General features: G+C 39.3%; 1 protein-coding gene across 7 annotated transcripts in view; it reads right to left on the bottom strand.

Annotated features, from left to right (window-relative positions):
* RYR2 (ryanodine receptor 2) overlaps positions 1-15,588 on the bottom strand; it is an 827,636-nt gene that overhangs the window by 15,369 nt on the left and 796,679 nt on the right. For all 7 annotated transcript variants that reach the window (XM_059882653.1, XM_059882647.1, XM_059882648.1 and 4 more), the window contains 2 exons: positions 2,155-2,311; positions 391-455 (listed from right to left, as the gene is read on the bottom strand). In XM_059882653.1, the coding sequence (XP_059738636.1) occupies positions 391-455; positions 2,155-2,311 (222 nt within the window). The remainder of the gene's footprint in view (positions 1-390; positions 456-2,154; positions 2,312-15,588) is intronic.

Below are 15,588 nucleotides of genomic sequence, written 5' to 3'. Positions count from 1 at the left end.
GTTTGTGCATCTCTTCTTTTAAGAACTTCCCTGATTATCCAAGATGAAATGAGACACAAGCCTCAAGGACCCCAGTACTCAGGGTTTCCTCCTATAAGTGCTCATCACACTGCTCTGTGATTGCCTGTTTACTAATCTGTCCATGAATCCGTCATTTAGAATGGATGGTCTTCCCACTCCTGGAGGGGTGGATGCTGCCATATTACTGTCTGTATGTATCTGGAGCCCACCACCTTGCTCAACTACATGTATTGCCTGAACCAAAAACAGGCCAATGAAGTTACACATTTTTCATGTTCCTCCTCCTTCCTCCCACTGCCATAATTCTTTGATAAAGGCAGTGAAGACAGAGTGTCCACAACAAAAATGTAGAGTGAGAAACAGACTTACCTCCATGTCTTCTTTGACCTGTTCCTGTTGGTCTCTTAGTTCCCCAAAAGCATCGATGATTAAACCTAGTGTTAAATAAAGACAGGATTTAATCTTTAGCAACCAGAAAATGATTATGAAATTTACAGCCCCTTGGCTAATCCTCCTAAGGGACAGGACCATGTACAGCTACTCTGGGAAATCTACACACTGGATACTCCTACGAAGGCAGTAGCGTTATCTCCTTGGGGTGGGGGGCAGAAATACATGCAGTTACCAGGCCACACACTATCCAAAAAGGGGTTTAAAAACGAAGCAACAGAGCAGGGAAACCTTTGGTTACCTTGGCATTGATAAATGGTATGTTCATGCGAAGAAAGAGCAATTGAGATTTATGGTCATAAAGTATAGAAAATCCCACCAATGAGTTTTCAAGTGCTAATTTGCAAGTCAAACATGTTTAATTCATTGTGAGGAATTTGCCCCAAATCTATTTTTTTCCCACAAATTCCTTATTGATAATCTCCCCGTAACGTTATTAACTGTGGCAATCAGCCAACTAATGGTTTCCTTCTGCTCTGTCCCGTTTTCTCCTGTGACTTGCCTGACTGTACACTGTCTTCCAAGTGTTTTAAGACTGCCTTCTTATAAAACACATTATTGTTGCACTCAAGAAGGACATAAAGGAAAGAAAGACATAAAGGGGAAGATCATAAATCCTTTAAATGTGTTCCTATGCTTTACTAAAAAAAAAAGGTACCATATTTGACTGTGGAATTTAGAGGATAATGTGTCATTTATAGACATTTAATTCAAGGTAGGAAATACATAAGCAGAAAAAGACAACATGAATGATTTTTCTAAGGGGAAAAAAAGTTACCTTGGAATAAAAGGAGGGGAGAAAAACCACCCAGTCCAAGTTACATTGGGGTGAAAGAAAAAACGAGGGGGTCAACATGGTGCTGTGGTGGCATGTGAGGGGTTGGTTTCCAGCCCTGTGGGTTTGGATTCCCAACACTTTGCAGCTGAGCACTTCAGTTGAGTTACTTGACTTATTATGGCTCAGTTTCTTCAAAGATGAAGAACAATACTCTGCTCATGGGGCACATGGAACAGACATCATTTTTAGAGAAATATTTTCTATAATCCATGGCTTAGAGCTTTATATAATTTCCATGTGATAGACCCAAAGATGTTCAATGGCTCGCCCACTGTTAGTTGTAAAGGATGTTAGTGGCAGGGCTGGAAATCAGACCCAGGAAAGTGCTCTTTCCATTATGTTATTTGAAAGGAGTTCAAAGAAATCTGTATTCATCTCTTCCCCAACCCTCCACTACTCTTTGTTTTTCCCTCTACAGATTTCCAATGAAGAAACACTGAAAGGAAAAGTTCTATTTGGCTTTTCTAGGGAACACTTGAGGAGAAGGCAATGGCACCCCACTCCAGTACTCTTGCCTAGAGAATCCCATGGATGGAGGAGCCTGGTAGGCTGCAGTCCATGGGGTCACTAAGATTGGACATGACTGAGCGACTTCACTTCACTTTTCACTTTTGTGCATTGGAGAAGGAAATGGCAACCCACTCCAGTATTCTTGCCTGGAGAATCCCAGGGATGGGGGAGCCTGGTGGGCTGCCGTCTATGGGGTCACACAGAGTCGGACACAACTGAAGCGACTTAGCAGCAGCAGCAGCAGGAAACACTTGACAGTCTTACCCTATCTGTAATGTCAGCTTCAACAATAAGTAGGTCAGATTCTAGATCTTCTTGACATTCAGTGAGCTTACCTTGTATTATGGCCAAGAGAATGACAATTACAAAAAAGAAGAAGGTGATGTCAAAGATGATTCGATATATCTCATACTCATCACCAGCTGGATCTTCGATTTCATCACCGATACCCCCTCCAGCACGTACTCCAACATACATGTGGAACATATAGCACTGGAAAAGAAAGGAATGGCATCACCACCTGGAGGATCATTGCCCATTTTTCTACTCAACACACCTAAGGTTCTCTCTAGCTCCTAATCTTCACACTGGAAATGATGAGAATCTTTGCCTTCTACATCATCTCTTTTTGCCTCAATATTTGTAATTGTGATGCAAACACTTGACTTTGCTGTCTTTTAAACAAAACTCTGTACTGCATACTCTGCTTAGCATCTGCTGACACACTTTGCAGGAAATGCATCTGGCATTAAGATCATACTAGGGGGCACAAAACTATATTTAATTGCAGTGTTCAATTTTTTTTGAGCATAACAGACAAAGGAATGGGGAAGTAAAAGTCCAACGTATAACTGAATAGAATGTTAGAAATAAAACAAGGAAAAAAATCAGACTTATCATCCCCTCATCTATCATATGTGAAACATAATGCAAAAAGGTTTTTAATTTTTAGAATAAAGAAAAATGAGAGAGGCAGGGAAGAAACAGCATCTCATCATTAACACTGAAATTTTAAAGTAACCAACAATATGTACTGCTGCAAATGTCACTGCCGAAAAAAGGGTGTAGCAAAATGCTTTGGGGCAGGGTTTCTCAGGCTCATCACTATTAACATTTCAGACCAGATAATTCTTGGTTGTGGGGTTCCCCCCCCTATATTTCTGGTCATTTCTTCTCAGCCCCGTCGGCCACTTCTTCCTCATCTCCCTATCTCTTCATAAATTAATCCTCAGGATTGGGTTCTCTGACTTCTTTTTTTTTTTCTTTTAGGACATTCCCTTAGGAAACTTTTCTAGTTTCATACTTAAGCATCATCTGTGGTAATTATAAAATATTTCTGTTTACACCTCAGGTCTCTTTCCTGAATCCCAGACTTGTATCTCCAACTTATTTTTCATTTGATGTTTTATGATCTCATTTCATTATAATTAGTCCCATTATAAGAAGAATTACTTGGGTTGCTTCTTTGTCATCTTGCATCTTGCATGAGTGCTCAGTCGTGTCCAATTCTTTGTGACCCCAGGGACTGTAGCCTACCAGGCTCCTCTGTCCATGGGATTTCCCAGGAAAGGATACTGGAGTGGGTTGCCATTTGCTTCTCCAGGGCATCTTCCTGAGCCAGGGATCAAACCCACGTTTCTTGCATTTCTTGCACTGGCAGGCAGATTCTTTATCACTGGCACCCTGGGGAGCCCTCTATCATCAGTGCCTAAATAATGTTCAGCACATGATAGGCCCTTAAAACTCACTCGGGATGACTGAAGAGTGAAAAATTATGACTAGTCAGTTGTTTCCTGGAGAACAGCTCAGATACACCTCAAATTCTCAAGTAGTTTTACAGAGCACCAAATTCAAGCAAAGAATACAAGATAACACCAAAATGCTCATACAGATAGCCTGATGAGACCAGTGGTGTCTAAACTTAATTCCACATCCACATCTCCCAGAGGTTTAAACATTCTGAATTCCTAGTATCACCTACTGAATTAGTCTCTGGAAGTAAGATTTGAAGACACTTTAAAAAAGCCTCTGGGGAGATGCTCCAAGAGGCTCCTCAGTGTGGGTGAGTGAATATGCCCTGGATGTGAGAAACAGGCCCAGGCCATCTTGGCTGTGTGTTCAGATGTACATGTATTTCTTCTAAGTTGATTAAAGTTGTTTTGGAACTATCAAGTACCTCAAAGAAATGTACTGCACTGAATAATTGTCAATCATGCAGAAAAAAGAAAGAACTGTTTTTGGTGCAGTGAAGGAAAGGCTTGCAAAAAAGAAATTGTTTTCCAAATTCCGAGTGTCCTTTCAGTTGTTCATTTTGGTTAAACTGTCAAGAGATCTCCTATTGTTGTTCAGTTGCTCAGTTGTGTCCGACTCTTTGCGACCCCATGGACTGCAGCACACCAGGCTTCCCTGTTGTTCACCAACTCCTGGAGCTTGCTCAAACTCAGAACTCAAGTCTATATTGATGGAAGACCACACACAATTTGCATTCTTGATGGTAGTGGTCCTGTATATAATGAATAGATAACTGAAAACCTGGATCACCCAGAGAGAGAAGAAGGAAGCTTCTTCAATGATTTTTGAAATCTACATGACAAATTTTAACCTCCTTTGAAAAGGATGTTCAATGCCTTTTTGGAATAAGGCAGTATTTTCCACAGTCAAGCTGCTGCCTGGCCAAATCCACCAACAGGGATGTTATTAAAGAATGTCTTCATTGGACTGTAGGTTTTAGAACACAAAGTAACTGACTCCTTTAGAGTTTAGGTTTAGAACACAAGAGCACTGATATGGTTGTCAAGACAAGGAACTGTAATTAAGGTTGGGGGAGAACAAGATGGCAGAGGAGTAGGTAGACATGGAGTACATCTCTCTCCACAGATACATCAGGAATACACCTTCGGACACAGAAGTGCATGCAGAACACCAGCTGAGAGCAGAGGAGGAATACCTGACCAGTGGAAAAGAATATATACAGCCACGCAAAACTCAGTAGGATGAAGGAACTAGGGGGAAAAACAGGAGTGTTAGTAGGATTGGACCTGCCCTTGGCGGGTGGAGGAACTGAAGCAGGGGGTCCAATCCCCACATCAGGGCAATTGTCTGAGTCAGAGGAGAAACATTTAAGGTTGAGAGTGAAACAGCTAATCTGTGGCAGCCTAAATGGAATGAAACTCACACAGTCCTTGCTGCAGCCATACATACCCCGGACAGGAACACTGGTCCCCTGGAAGGCACAGTGGCTGGGAGGTGGAGTTTAGGGATTGTGGAGCAATCCCAGTGGTAGGGCTGCTGTTGACCACGAAGAGATGGATTGAGGGGATGTGAGGGAGGAGATCAGGGTAGGAAATGCTGGTGGAGGAAAGCCAGGCAGCCATGGAAGCAAGGGGATACTGCTGAGTCATGCATAGGGGGTGGAACCGTCACCATAGCTTCTCTCCCCACAGGCTAGCACCAGCAGCTGAACAATAGAGAGGTTGGCCCATCAATCGCCTGATGCACTGAACTACAGAGCAGGACTCCACCCAGGGTGCCCCTTTAAGTTCCTGACGCTCCGTTCTACAGAGCAGGACCCCAGCCAGGGGGGCCCCCCCTCTATATGCCAATGCGCCGAACAACAGAGAAGGACCCCAGGCAAGGGAGCCCTCGAAGCAGCTGAATGGGCAGAGCTACAGAGAGACTGGTCAAAGAGGCCTTCTGATTGCCAGCTACAAGAGGCTCAAAAAAGACTGATAGGGCCATAACTCCTGCAGGGGAGGCAGTCCATGTCCCTGCACACTTGGTGCCCCCAGGGTCCCCACAAGCCACGCTCAACTCTCACTGGGGCAGAGCTGCCACAGGCAAAAATGTCTTGCATCTAAGCCTGCAGGGTCACTTTGGTCATGTCTGACTCTTTGCGACCCTGTAGACTGTGGCCTGCCAGGCTTCTCTGTCAGGGAGGGGGGTTCTCCAGGCAAGAATACTGGAGCATATTGGCCAATACTGGTTGCCATACCCTTCTAGAGCACTATATTTCCTGCTGCCCTAGCTTCCAATCCCCCTGAGTACCTGGTGCTGCCAGAACCTGTGTGACCCAAGCAGCTGCACCATCTCTACATCTGGCCCCCACAGGGGCAAACACATGTCCTCCAGGGCAGCCTCAGGAGCAAAGCCCAGTGGATGACTCACATGTAGAGGTAAAAATAAAACCACAATTGAAACCAAGGGGCAGTGTGGTTAAGGAAGAAGATCCAAAACTTTCCCACCAGCTGTACAAGCTGCAGAATAAATCCACAAGATCAACTAGGCAGACTCTGTGTCCAAGGAATATATAAAAGGCCATTGAGAGCTCCCACAAAAGAAAACACACTAGTTCTGATAGCTGTGGACATTGGAAGCAAGAACACACAGGAGCAGGACAAGATTAGAATCTGAGCTGCCCCCACAGCAGGTCCAGAGACCAGCACAGTGTGGGATGGCGTCCTAGGGAGGTGAGGTGGACTGTGACTCCCAGTGAGGGAAAGGTCTCTGACAGCAGTGACTCAAGAAAAACATTTATTATTCTAATTTTTTTACTTGTTCTGTGGATTTTTTTGGATTTTTTTTTCATTTCTTATTTTCCTTTTTTCCCCTTTATGTTGTAGTTGTCAATTTTATTGGCACTAAGAAATCCAATTAAGCTTTTTGAGCTTTTTTTTTTCTCAGTCATATTTTTCATTTTTGTTATAAACCTCTGCCTCTATGTTGGGCTTTTGCAGTTCTATGAAATTTTCCTTTTTTTTTTTTTTTAAGTTTTTAAACCTATTATTATTTTTTTCTACATTTATTCTTTGTTTGCTTTTCCTACTATTCTTTTCCCCTTGCAGTTCATCTTTAACATATATAAATCTTCTTTATCTACCTCTATTTAACTTTACATATCTATTCTTTCTTTCTTTTCTTTCTCTCCTTTCCTGTCAACATATTTGTTAGGTTTATTTTCATTGCTTTATACCCCAGTTGGCACCTAGCTTTAGTTTTGTTTTCCAGTTTGTGCTTTGGTTAGTTTTGTTATGGTAGATACAATTTTTGGTTTCCTTTGTTTGCTGGGTCAATCTATTGTACTTTATTTTTGTTGGACTGTTTTGATTTTATTTACGAGTGTGTGTGTGTGTGTGTGTGTGTGTGTGTGTGTGTGTGTGTATGTGTGTATTGTCACACATTTTATTGTTGTTATAAACCTCTGCCTATGTGTTGGGATTTTGCAGTTCTGTGGAGTTTTCCTTTTTTTTTTTCCTTTTTCTTTCTTCTGGCTTTTTTTTTTCTTTTCTTTTTTAGTCACTTTAAATTTTAATTTTTTTAAACCTATTAAATTTCTTCTACATTTATTCCTTTGTTTGCCTTTCCTGCTCTTCTTTTTCCCTTGCATTTAATCTTTTATGTATATAAATCTTCTTCATCTACTTCTATTTAACTCTGCATATCTATTTTTTCTTTCCTGTCCTCTCCACATATTTGCTAGTTCTCTTTTTATTGCTTTATTTCCCACTTAGCACCATGCTTTAGTTTTGTTTTCCAGTTTGTGCTTTCGTTCTTAACTGGTAAACATAATTTTTTATTTCCTTTGTTTGCTGGGTCAATCTACTGTACTTTATTTTTGTTGGACTATTTTGACTTTGCTCATGGGTGTATATATATATGTGTGTGTGTGTATTCCATTATTTTAATTATTTGCCTGATTTTATAACTGCCATTTGTCTGGGGTTCATCTTTGGTTTCTCGAATTGGATATTTGTTTTAATCTCACTAAATGCCATAACAAACCACTTGTGCAACCTTCTTCCTGACCAGAGATCAAGCACTGAGCATTTGCAGTTGGAGTACTGAATCCAAGACCCTAGACTGCCAGGGAACTAACACTAGGGAGCATCAAATAGTGAGAACTCACACAAAGGAAACCACGTGAATACAAGACCCAGCATCACCCAACCACCAGTAGCACCCTGTGCAGGACGCCTCATCTAAACAACAAACAAAACAAAAATACAAACCCAATCATCAGAACACAGGATTACCACCTTACTCAGCCTTGCCCATCAGAGGAAAAACAAACAAATAAACAAAAAATCACCACAAATCTACCCTATATGAAGCTTACACAAACCACTGTATCAACCTTAGGAGGGCAGAAACCAAAAGAAAGAAAGAATTTAACCTTCTTCAAGGAAACAATTCAACTTTCCTTGAAGTCTGGAAAAGGAGACCTCAAACAAAATAAGTTAAAAAAAAAAATGAAAAGGCAGAGAAATACTACACAAATGAAGGAACAAACTAGAAACACAGAAGTCCAAATAAATGAAGAGGAAATAGGCAAACTACCTGAAAAAGAATTCAGAATAACGATAGTAAAGATGATCAAAAACCTTGAAAACAAAATGGAGAAATGGAAGACGTAATCAACAAAGATCTAGAAGACCTAGAAGAATAAACATAAAGAGAAAAACAACACAATTACTGAAATTAAAAATACTCTAGAAAGAATAAATAGCAGAATATCTGAAGCAGAAGAATGAATCAGTTAGCTGGAAGACAACATGATGGAAATAACTTTTGAAGAGCAGAATAAAGTAAAAAGAATGAAAAGAACTGAGGACAGTCTCAGAGACCTCTGCTGCTGCTGCTAAGTAGCTTCAGTCATGTCTGACTCTGTGTGACCCCAAAGACGGCAGTCTGCCAGGCTCCCCCATCCCTGGGATTCTCCAGGCAAGAACACTGGAGTGGGTTTCCATTTCCTTCTCCAATGCATGAAACTGAAAAGTTAAAGTGAAGTCACTCAGTCGTGTCTGACTCTTTGCGACCCCATGGACTGTAGCCCATCAGGCTCCTCTGTCCATGGGATTTTCCAGGCAAGAGTACTGGAGTGGGTTGCCATTACCTTCTCCCAGAGACCTCTGGGACCATATCAAATGTACCAACATTAGAATTATAGGGGTCCCAGAAGAAGAAGAGAAAAAGAAAGGGTATGAGAAAATTTTTGAAGAGATTATAGTTGAAAATTTCCCCAACATGGAAAAGGAAATAGTCAAATCAAGTCCAAGAGGCGCAGAGAGTCCCATACAGGATAAACCCAAGGAGAAACACACCAAGACACATACTAATCAAACTACTACTACTACTACTAAGTCGCTTCAGTCGTGTCGGACTCTGTGCAACCCAATGGACTGCGGCCCACCAGGCTTCTCTGTCCATGGGATTCTCCAGGTGAGAACACTGGAGTGGGTTGCCATTTCCTTCTCCAAATATGCTATCTAGGTTGGTCACAACTAATCAAACTAACAAATACTAAACACAAAGAAAGAATATTAAAAGCAGCAAGGGAGAAGCAACAAGTAACATACAAGGGAAACCCCATATGCTTAACAGCTGATCTTTCAGCAGAAACTCTGCAGGCCAGAAGGGAATGGCAGGATATATTTAAAGTATTGAAAGGGAAAAGTCTACAGCCAAGATTACTGTCCCCAGCAAGGATCTCATTCAAAATTGATGCAGAAAATAAAAAGCTTTTCAGACAAGCAAAAGTTAAGAGAATTCAGTACCGCCAAACCAGCTTTACAACAAATGTTAAAGGGACTTATATAGTCAAGAAACACAAGAGAAGAAAAAAGATCTACAAAATCAACCCCAAACAATTAAGAAAATGGCAATAGGAAAAAGTATATGAATAATTACTTTAAATGTAAATGGACTATATGCTCCAACCAAAAGACACAGACTGGCTGAATGGATACAAAAACAAGGCCCATTTATATGCTGTTTACAAGAAACCCACTTCAGACCTAAACACACATATAGACAAAAAGAGGATGGAAAAACATATTCCCTGCAAATGGGAAGCAAAAGAAAGCTGGAGTAGCAATCCTCATATCAGACAAAATAGACCTTAAAATAAAGAAGATTACAAGAGACAAGGAAGGACACTACAAAATGATCAAGGGATCAATCCAAGAGGAAGATGTAACAATTGTAAATATCTATGCACCTCAATACATAATAGGAGCACCTCAATACATAAGACAAACATTAACAGACATAATAGGAGAAACTGACAGTAACACAATAATAGTAGGAGACATTAACACCCCACTCACACCAGTGGACAGATCATCAAAACAAAATTTATTAGGAAACACAAGTCTTAAATGATACATTAGATGAGATGGATCTCATTGATATCTTCAGTTCCATCCAATGCAGAATACACCTTCTTCTCAAGTGCACATGGAACATTCTCCAGGATAGACCACATCTTGGGTCACAGATCAAACCTCAGTAAATTTAAGAAAACTGAAATACTATCAAGCATATTCTCCAACCACAATGCTATGAGACTTGATATCAATTATAAGAAAAAAACTGTAAGAAACACAAGCATATAGAGATTAAGCAATGCATTTCTAAATAACCAAGAGGTTACCGAAGAAATCAAACGGAAAATCAAAAAGTTTCTAGAAACAAATGACAATGAAAACATGACAACTCAAAACCTATGGGATGCAGCAAAAGCAGTTTTAAGAGGGAAGTTTATAGCAATACAATCCTACCTCAAGAAACAAGAAAAACGTTGAATGGACAAAATAACTTTACACCTAAAACAACTGGAAAAAGAAGAAGGAAAAAAAAACCCTGAAAGTTAGTAGAAGGAAAGAAATCATAAAGATCTGAGCAGACATAAATGAAAAAGAAATGAAAGAAACAATAGTAAAGATTAATAAAACTAAAAGCTTATTTTTTGAGAAGATAAAATTGACAAACCTTTAGCCAGACTCATCAAGAAAAAAAGAAAGAAGAATCAAATCAACAAAGTTAGAAATGAAAAAGGAGAGGTTATAACAGACAATGCAGAAATACAAAGGATTATAAGAGACTATGATGAACAACTATATGACAATAAAATGGATAACCTGGAAGAAATGGACAGATTCTCAGAAAAGTTCAATCTTCTAAGACTGAACCAGGAAGAAATAGAAATTATGAACAACCCAATTACAAGCACTGAAATTGAAGATGTGCTCAAATATCTCCTAAAAAACAAAAGCCCAGGACCAGATAGCTTCACAGGAGAATTCTATCAAACTTTCAGAGAAGAGCTAATGACTATCCTTCTAAAACTCTTTCAAAAATTGAAGAGTACAGAACACTTCCAAACTCATTCTATGAGGCCACCATCACCCTGATACCAAAACCAGACAAAGACAACACACACAAAAAGAAAACTACAGGCCAATATCACTGATGAACGCAGATGTAAAAATTCTCAACAAAATTTTAGCAAACAGAATTCAGCAACACATCAAAAATCTCATACACCATGTTCAAATTTGGTTTATTCCAGGGATGCAAGGATTCTTCAATATACACAAATCAGTCAATGTGATAAAGCATATTAACAAATTGAAAGATAAAAACCATATGATAATCTCAATAGATGCCAAAAAAGCCTTTGACAAAATTCAGGACCCATTTATAACTAAAACTCTTCAAAAAATGGGCATAGAAGGGACCTACCTCAACATAGTAACATATGATAAGCCTACAGCAAACATTATTCTCAATGGTGAAAAACTGAAAGCATTGCCCCTAAGATTAGAACAAGACAAGGGTGTCCACTTTCACCACTGCTATACAACGGTTTGGAAATCCTAGCTACAGTAATTAGAAGATAAAGAAATAAAAGTAATCCAGATCAGAAAAGAAGTAAAACTCTCACTATTTGCAGATGACATAATACTGTACATAGAAAACCCTAAAGATAGTATCAGAAAATTACTAGAGCTAATCAGTGAATTTAGCAAAGTTGCAGGATACAAAATCAATACACAGAAATCACTTACATTTCTATATACTAACAATGAAAAATCAGAAGGAAAAATTAAGGAATCAACCCCATTCACCATTGCAACAAAAAGAATTAAATATTTATGAATAAATTTACCTAAGACAAAAGAACTGTATACAGAAAATTATAAGACATTGTTGAAAGAAATCAAAGATGACATAAACAGATGGAGAGATATTCCATGTTCCTGGGTAGGAAGAATCAATATTGTGAAAATGACTATACTACCAAATGCAGTCTACAGATTCAGTGCAATCTCTTTCAGATTACCAATGGCATTTTTCACTGAACTAGAACAAAATATTTCACAATTCATATGGAAACACAAAAGACCCTGAACAGCCAAAGCCATCCTGAGAAAGAAGAATGGAGCTGGAGGAATCTTCCTTCCTGACTTCAGATTATACTAAAAAGCTACAGTCATCAAGACAGTATGGTACTGGCATAAAAACAGAAATATAGACCAGTGGAACAAGATAGAAAGCCCAGAAATAAACCCGTACACCTATGGGTACCTTATTTTTGACAAAGGAGGCAAGAATAAAAAATGGGGCAAAGATAGCCTGTTCAATAAATGGGGCTGGGCAAACTGGACAGCTACATGTAAAACAATGAAATTAGAACAATTCCTTACACCATACACAAAGATAAACTCAAAATGGATTAAAGACCTAAATGGAAGAGCAGAAACTATAAAACTCTTAGAGGAAAACATAGGCAGAACACTTGATGACATAAATCAAAGGGAGATCCTCTTTGACCCACCTCTTAGAGTAATGGAAATAAAAAGAAAAGTAAACAAGTGGGAAATGATTAAACTTAAAAGCTTTTGCACAGCAAAGGAAACTCGAAGCAAGGTGAAAAGACAGCCCTCAAAATGGGAGAAAATAATAACAAACGAAACAACCGACAAAGAATTAATTTTCAAAATATACAAGCAGCTCATACAACTCAATACCAGAAAAGCAAACAACCCAATCAAAAAGTGGGGAAAAGACCTAAACAGACATTTCTCCAAAGAAGACATACAGATGGTTAACAAACAGATGAAAAAATGCTCAACACTGCTCATTATTAGAGAAATACAAATCAAAACTACAATGAGATATCACCTTACACCAGTCAGAATGACCATCATTAAAAAGTCTACAAACAATAAATGCTGGAGAGGGTGTGGAGAAAAGGGAACACTCTTGCACTGTTGGTGGGAATGTAAACTGATTCAGCCCCTATGGAAGATGGTATGGAGACTCCTTTAAAAACTAGGGATAAAACCACCATATGACCCAGCAATCCCACTCCTAGGCATATACCCTGAGGAAACCAAAATTGAAAGAGACACATGTATCCCATTGTTCATTGCAACACTATTTACAAAAGCTGGAACATGGAAGCAACCTAGATGTCCATCAACCAATGAATGGATAAAGAAGTTGTGGTACATATACACAATGGAATATTACTCAGCCATAAAAAGGAATGCATTTGGATCAGTTCTAATGAGGTGGATGAACCTAGAACCTATTATACAGAGTCGGAAAGAAAAAGATAAATATTGTGTTATAATGTGTATATACAGAATCTAGAAAAATGGTACTGAAGAATTTATTTACAGGGCAGCAATGGAGAAACAGACATAGAGAATAGACTTACGGACATGGGGAGAGGGGAGGAGAGGGTGAGATGTATGCAAAGAGTAACATGGAAACTTAAATTACCATATGTAAAATAGATAGCCAACAGGAATTTTCTGTATGGCTCATGAAACTCAGACAGGGGTCTGTATCAACCTAGAGGGGTGGAGTGGGGAGGGAGATGGGAGGAAGGTTGAAAAGGGAGGAGATATATGTATACCTATGGCTGAATCATGTTGAGGTTTGACAGAAAACAGCAAAATTCTGTAAAGCAATTATCCTTCAATAAAAAATAAATTAAAAAAAACCTTTGGATACTACATTAATTTCTTATAACTATTTGTCTAAAACAGTGCTTGAAACTGTTAACAGTGGATATGTGGGAAGAGAAAGTTTTATTTTCCTAATATACTCTTACATACTATTGGAATTATTTTTACCATATGAATTTCTTGCTTTTATTAAGAAAAACTGGGGGCTATATGTTTTTCTCCAAATCTATCTTCACATGTGCTTAACTGTGGCCACATGGAACACAATTACTATTGCAGCTGCTCACTATTTAATGAACCAGCACAGTCCATCCATTACTGGCTTTTCCATCCTTAGCTTTGTTTGCAATCTGTCCCTCCCCCTTGCCTGGGCCTCAGTTTGGACAATCTACCTGCCTATCGTCTGGCACTTCTCTGTGTCCGATTCTGGCCCTTTAACTCCTCACACTAACACCTATTGTGAGTCAACAGTGGATCAACTGCAGTTCCCCATTCAGGTCCTAGAATCACAGCTCTCCAAGGCCTGCCTGTTTGACATGTATGTGACTAAGATCATCCAGCTAATTCCTGCTGATAAAGACTTTGGATTACAATTTGGCTCCCCAAATAGAGTTTTTCTATGGGAAAAAGACTATCAGCTTATTATTTGAACTCTTAATGAGTGGAATGTGAATACTCTGACTCATATGTCTGACTCAGGAGTCTGGTTAATATGAGTCTGTCTTCAGGCGAATGATCCACTTTTACTTTCAAATATTAAAGTTGAAAACAAGACCATGGGATGAGGCTAAATTACTGAGGTAAATATCTTCTTTTTAGATTTCTCTTCAGCCACCTAGCCTCTCCAGCAGTATCCTTATCTCACTGCTCACCTTCATTCTATAATAGCACTAAGAATTTTAAGGAGGGGATTCTACCATATTTCATTAAAATAAAATATGGCCATTCTGTGAAAAGACAGGTAGCGTTTTGTGGATGTGATCTATTAGACTCAATAAGATACCAAAGTTCTTAATAGGAAAACAAGTAAAATGCACAATTCACCAATGGAATTTTGATACAGATTTTCCCAGCATTCTCCTTCATTATCGGAAGTTACCACCAGAAATATCAGAGAGATGGCTGCTGTGGTAGAATAGAAGGAAATGTGGTGATCACCCACTCACATGGGGTGAAAGGCTTTCAGCTTTCAGATTATTATTCTGCTCCTGAAAAGGGAAATTCTTTCATCTACCTTCCTTTTCAGAGAATCAGCTCAACCCGATAATAGGAGCCAGAGGGGCAATGCTGGGCAGCAAAAAGATTTACTACTTCAGAAAATCTGAGTAATGAGGAAGGAAGATCCCTGGTGCTACACAGACCAGGCCAGGGCAATTGTTAATTCTCAGGATTTAATGTTCAGTGACTTTCCCCCTTGATCTGCCTCCTAAACTGATACATTCTGGGGTTAATCATTGTTTATGTTGCCTTGTTGTTTAGGGTTGCAGAGTCAGACAGGACTGAAGTGACTGAGCAGGTCCACACACACGCACGCAAGATCCTTATAAGATCTTTATCTTAGAAAAAGAAAAAAAGCAGGGCTAGGGACGAGTAACAGACACAGGGAGAGAAAAAGAGAGACTGCCTCTAGAGAAAAATTATTCCTTGAGAAGATAAGGTAAAATAAGTAATTTAGAACAATTACCTAAGCAGGTTACTTCCCTAGGAGTAGACTTTTTATCTCAACCACCTAGAAAGCTTTTTCCAAAATACATGGGTCTTTATATCTTCCTACAGTTTCTGACTCAAGGGATCTGGGGTTGGTCTTGAAGATCTATGGATTTACAAAGATTTTTCCTGGTGACTCCTCTAGTCATTTGAGGCTGAAAACCACTCTTTTTGTGATGAATGCCCTCATATATGACATGTCAGTCTCCCTAGCTACAATCTGCTTTTTGCTCTGAACTTTTAAAACTTTAGATTACTTTTCACTTTCTCCTCCTACATTCATGGCAAAGAGGTTCAAATTCTATC

Source organism: Bos taurus, chromosome 28 (assembly GCF_002263795.3).
Source record: "Bos taurus isolate L1 Dominette 01449 registration number 42190680 breed Hereford chromosome 28, ARS-UCD2.0, whole genome shotgun sequence".
NCBI lineage: Eukaryota > Metazoa > Chordata > Mammalia > Artiodactyla > Bovidae > Bos > Bos taurus.
The sequence above is the reverse complement of the archived record's forward strand: the minus strand, read 5'-3'. Positions and strand labels throughout refer to the sequence as shown.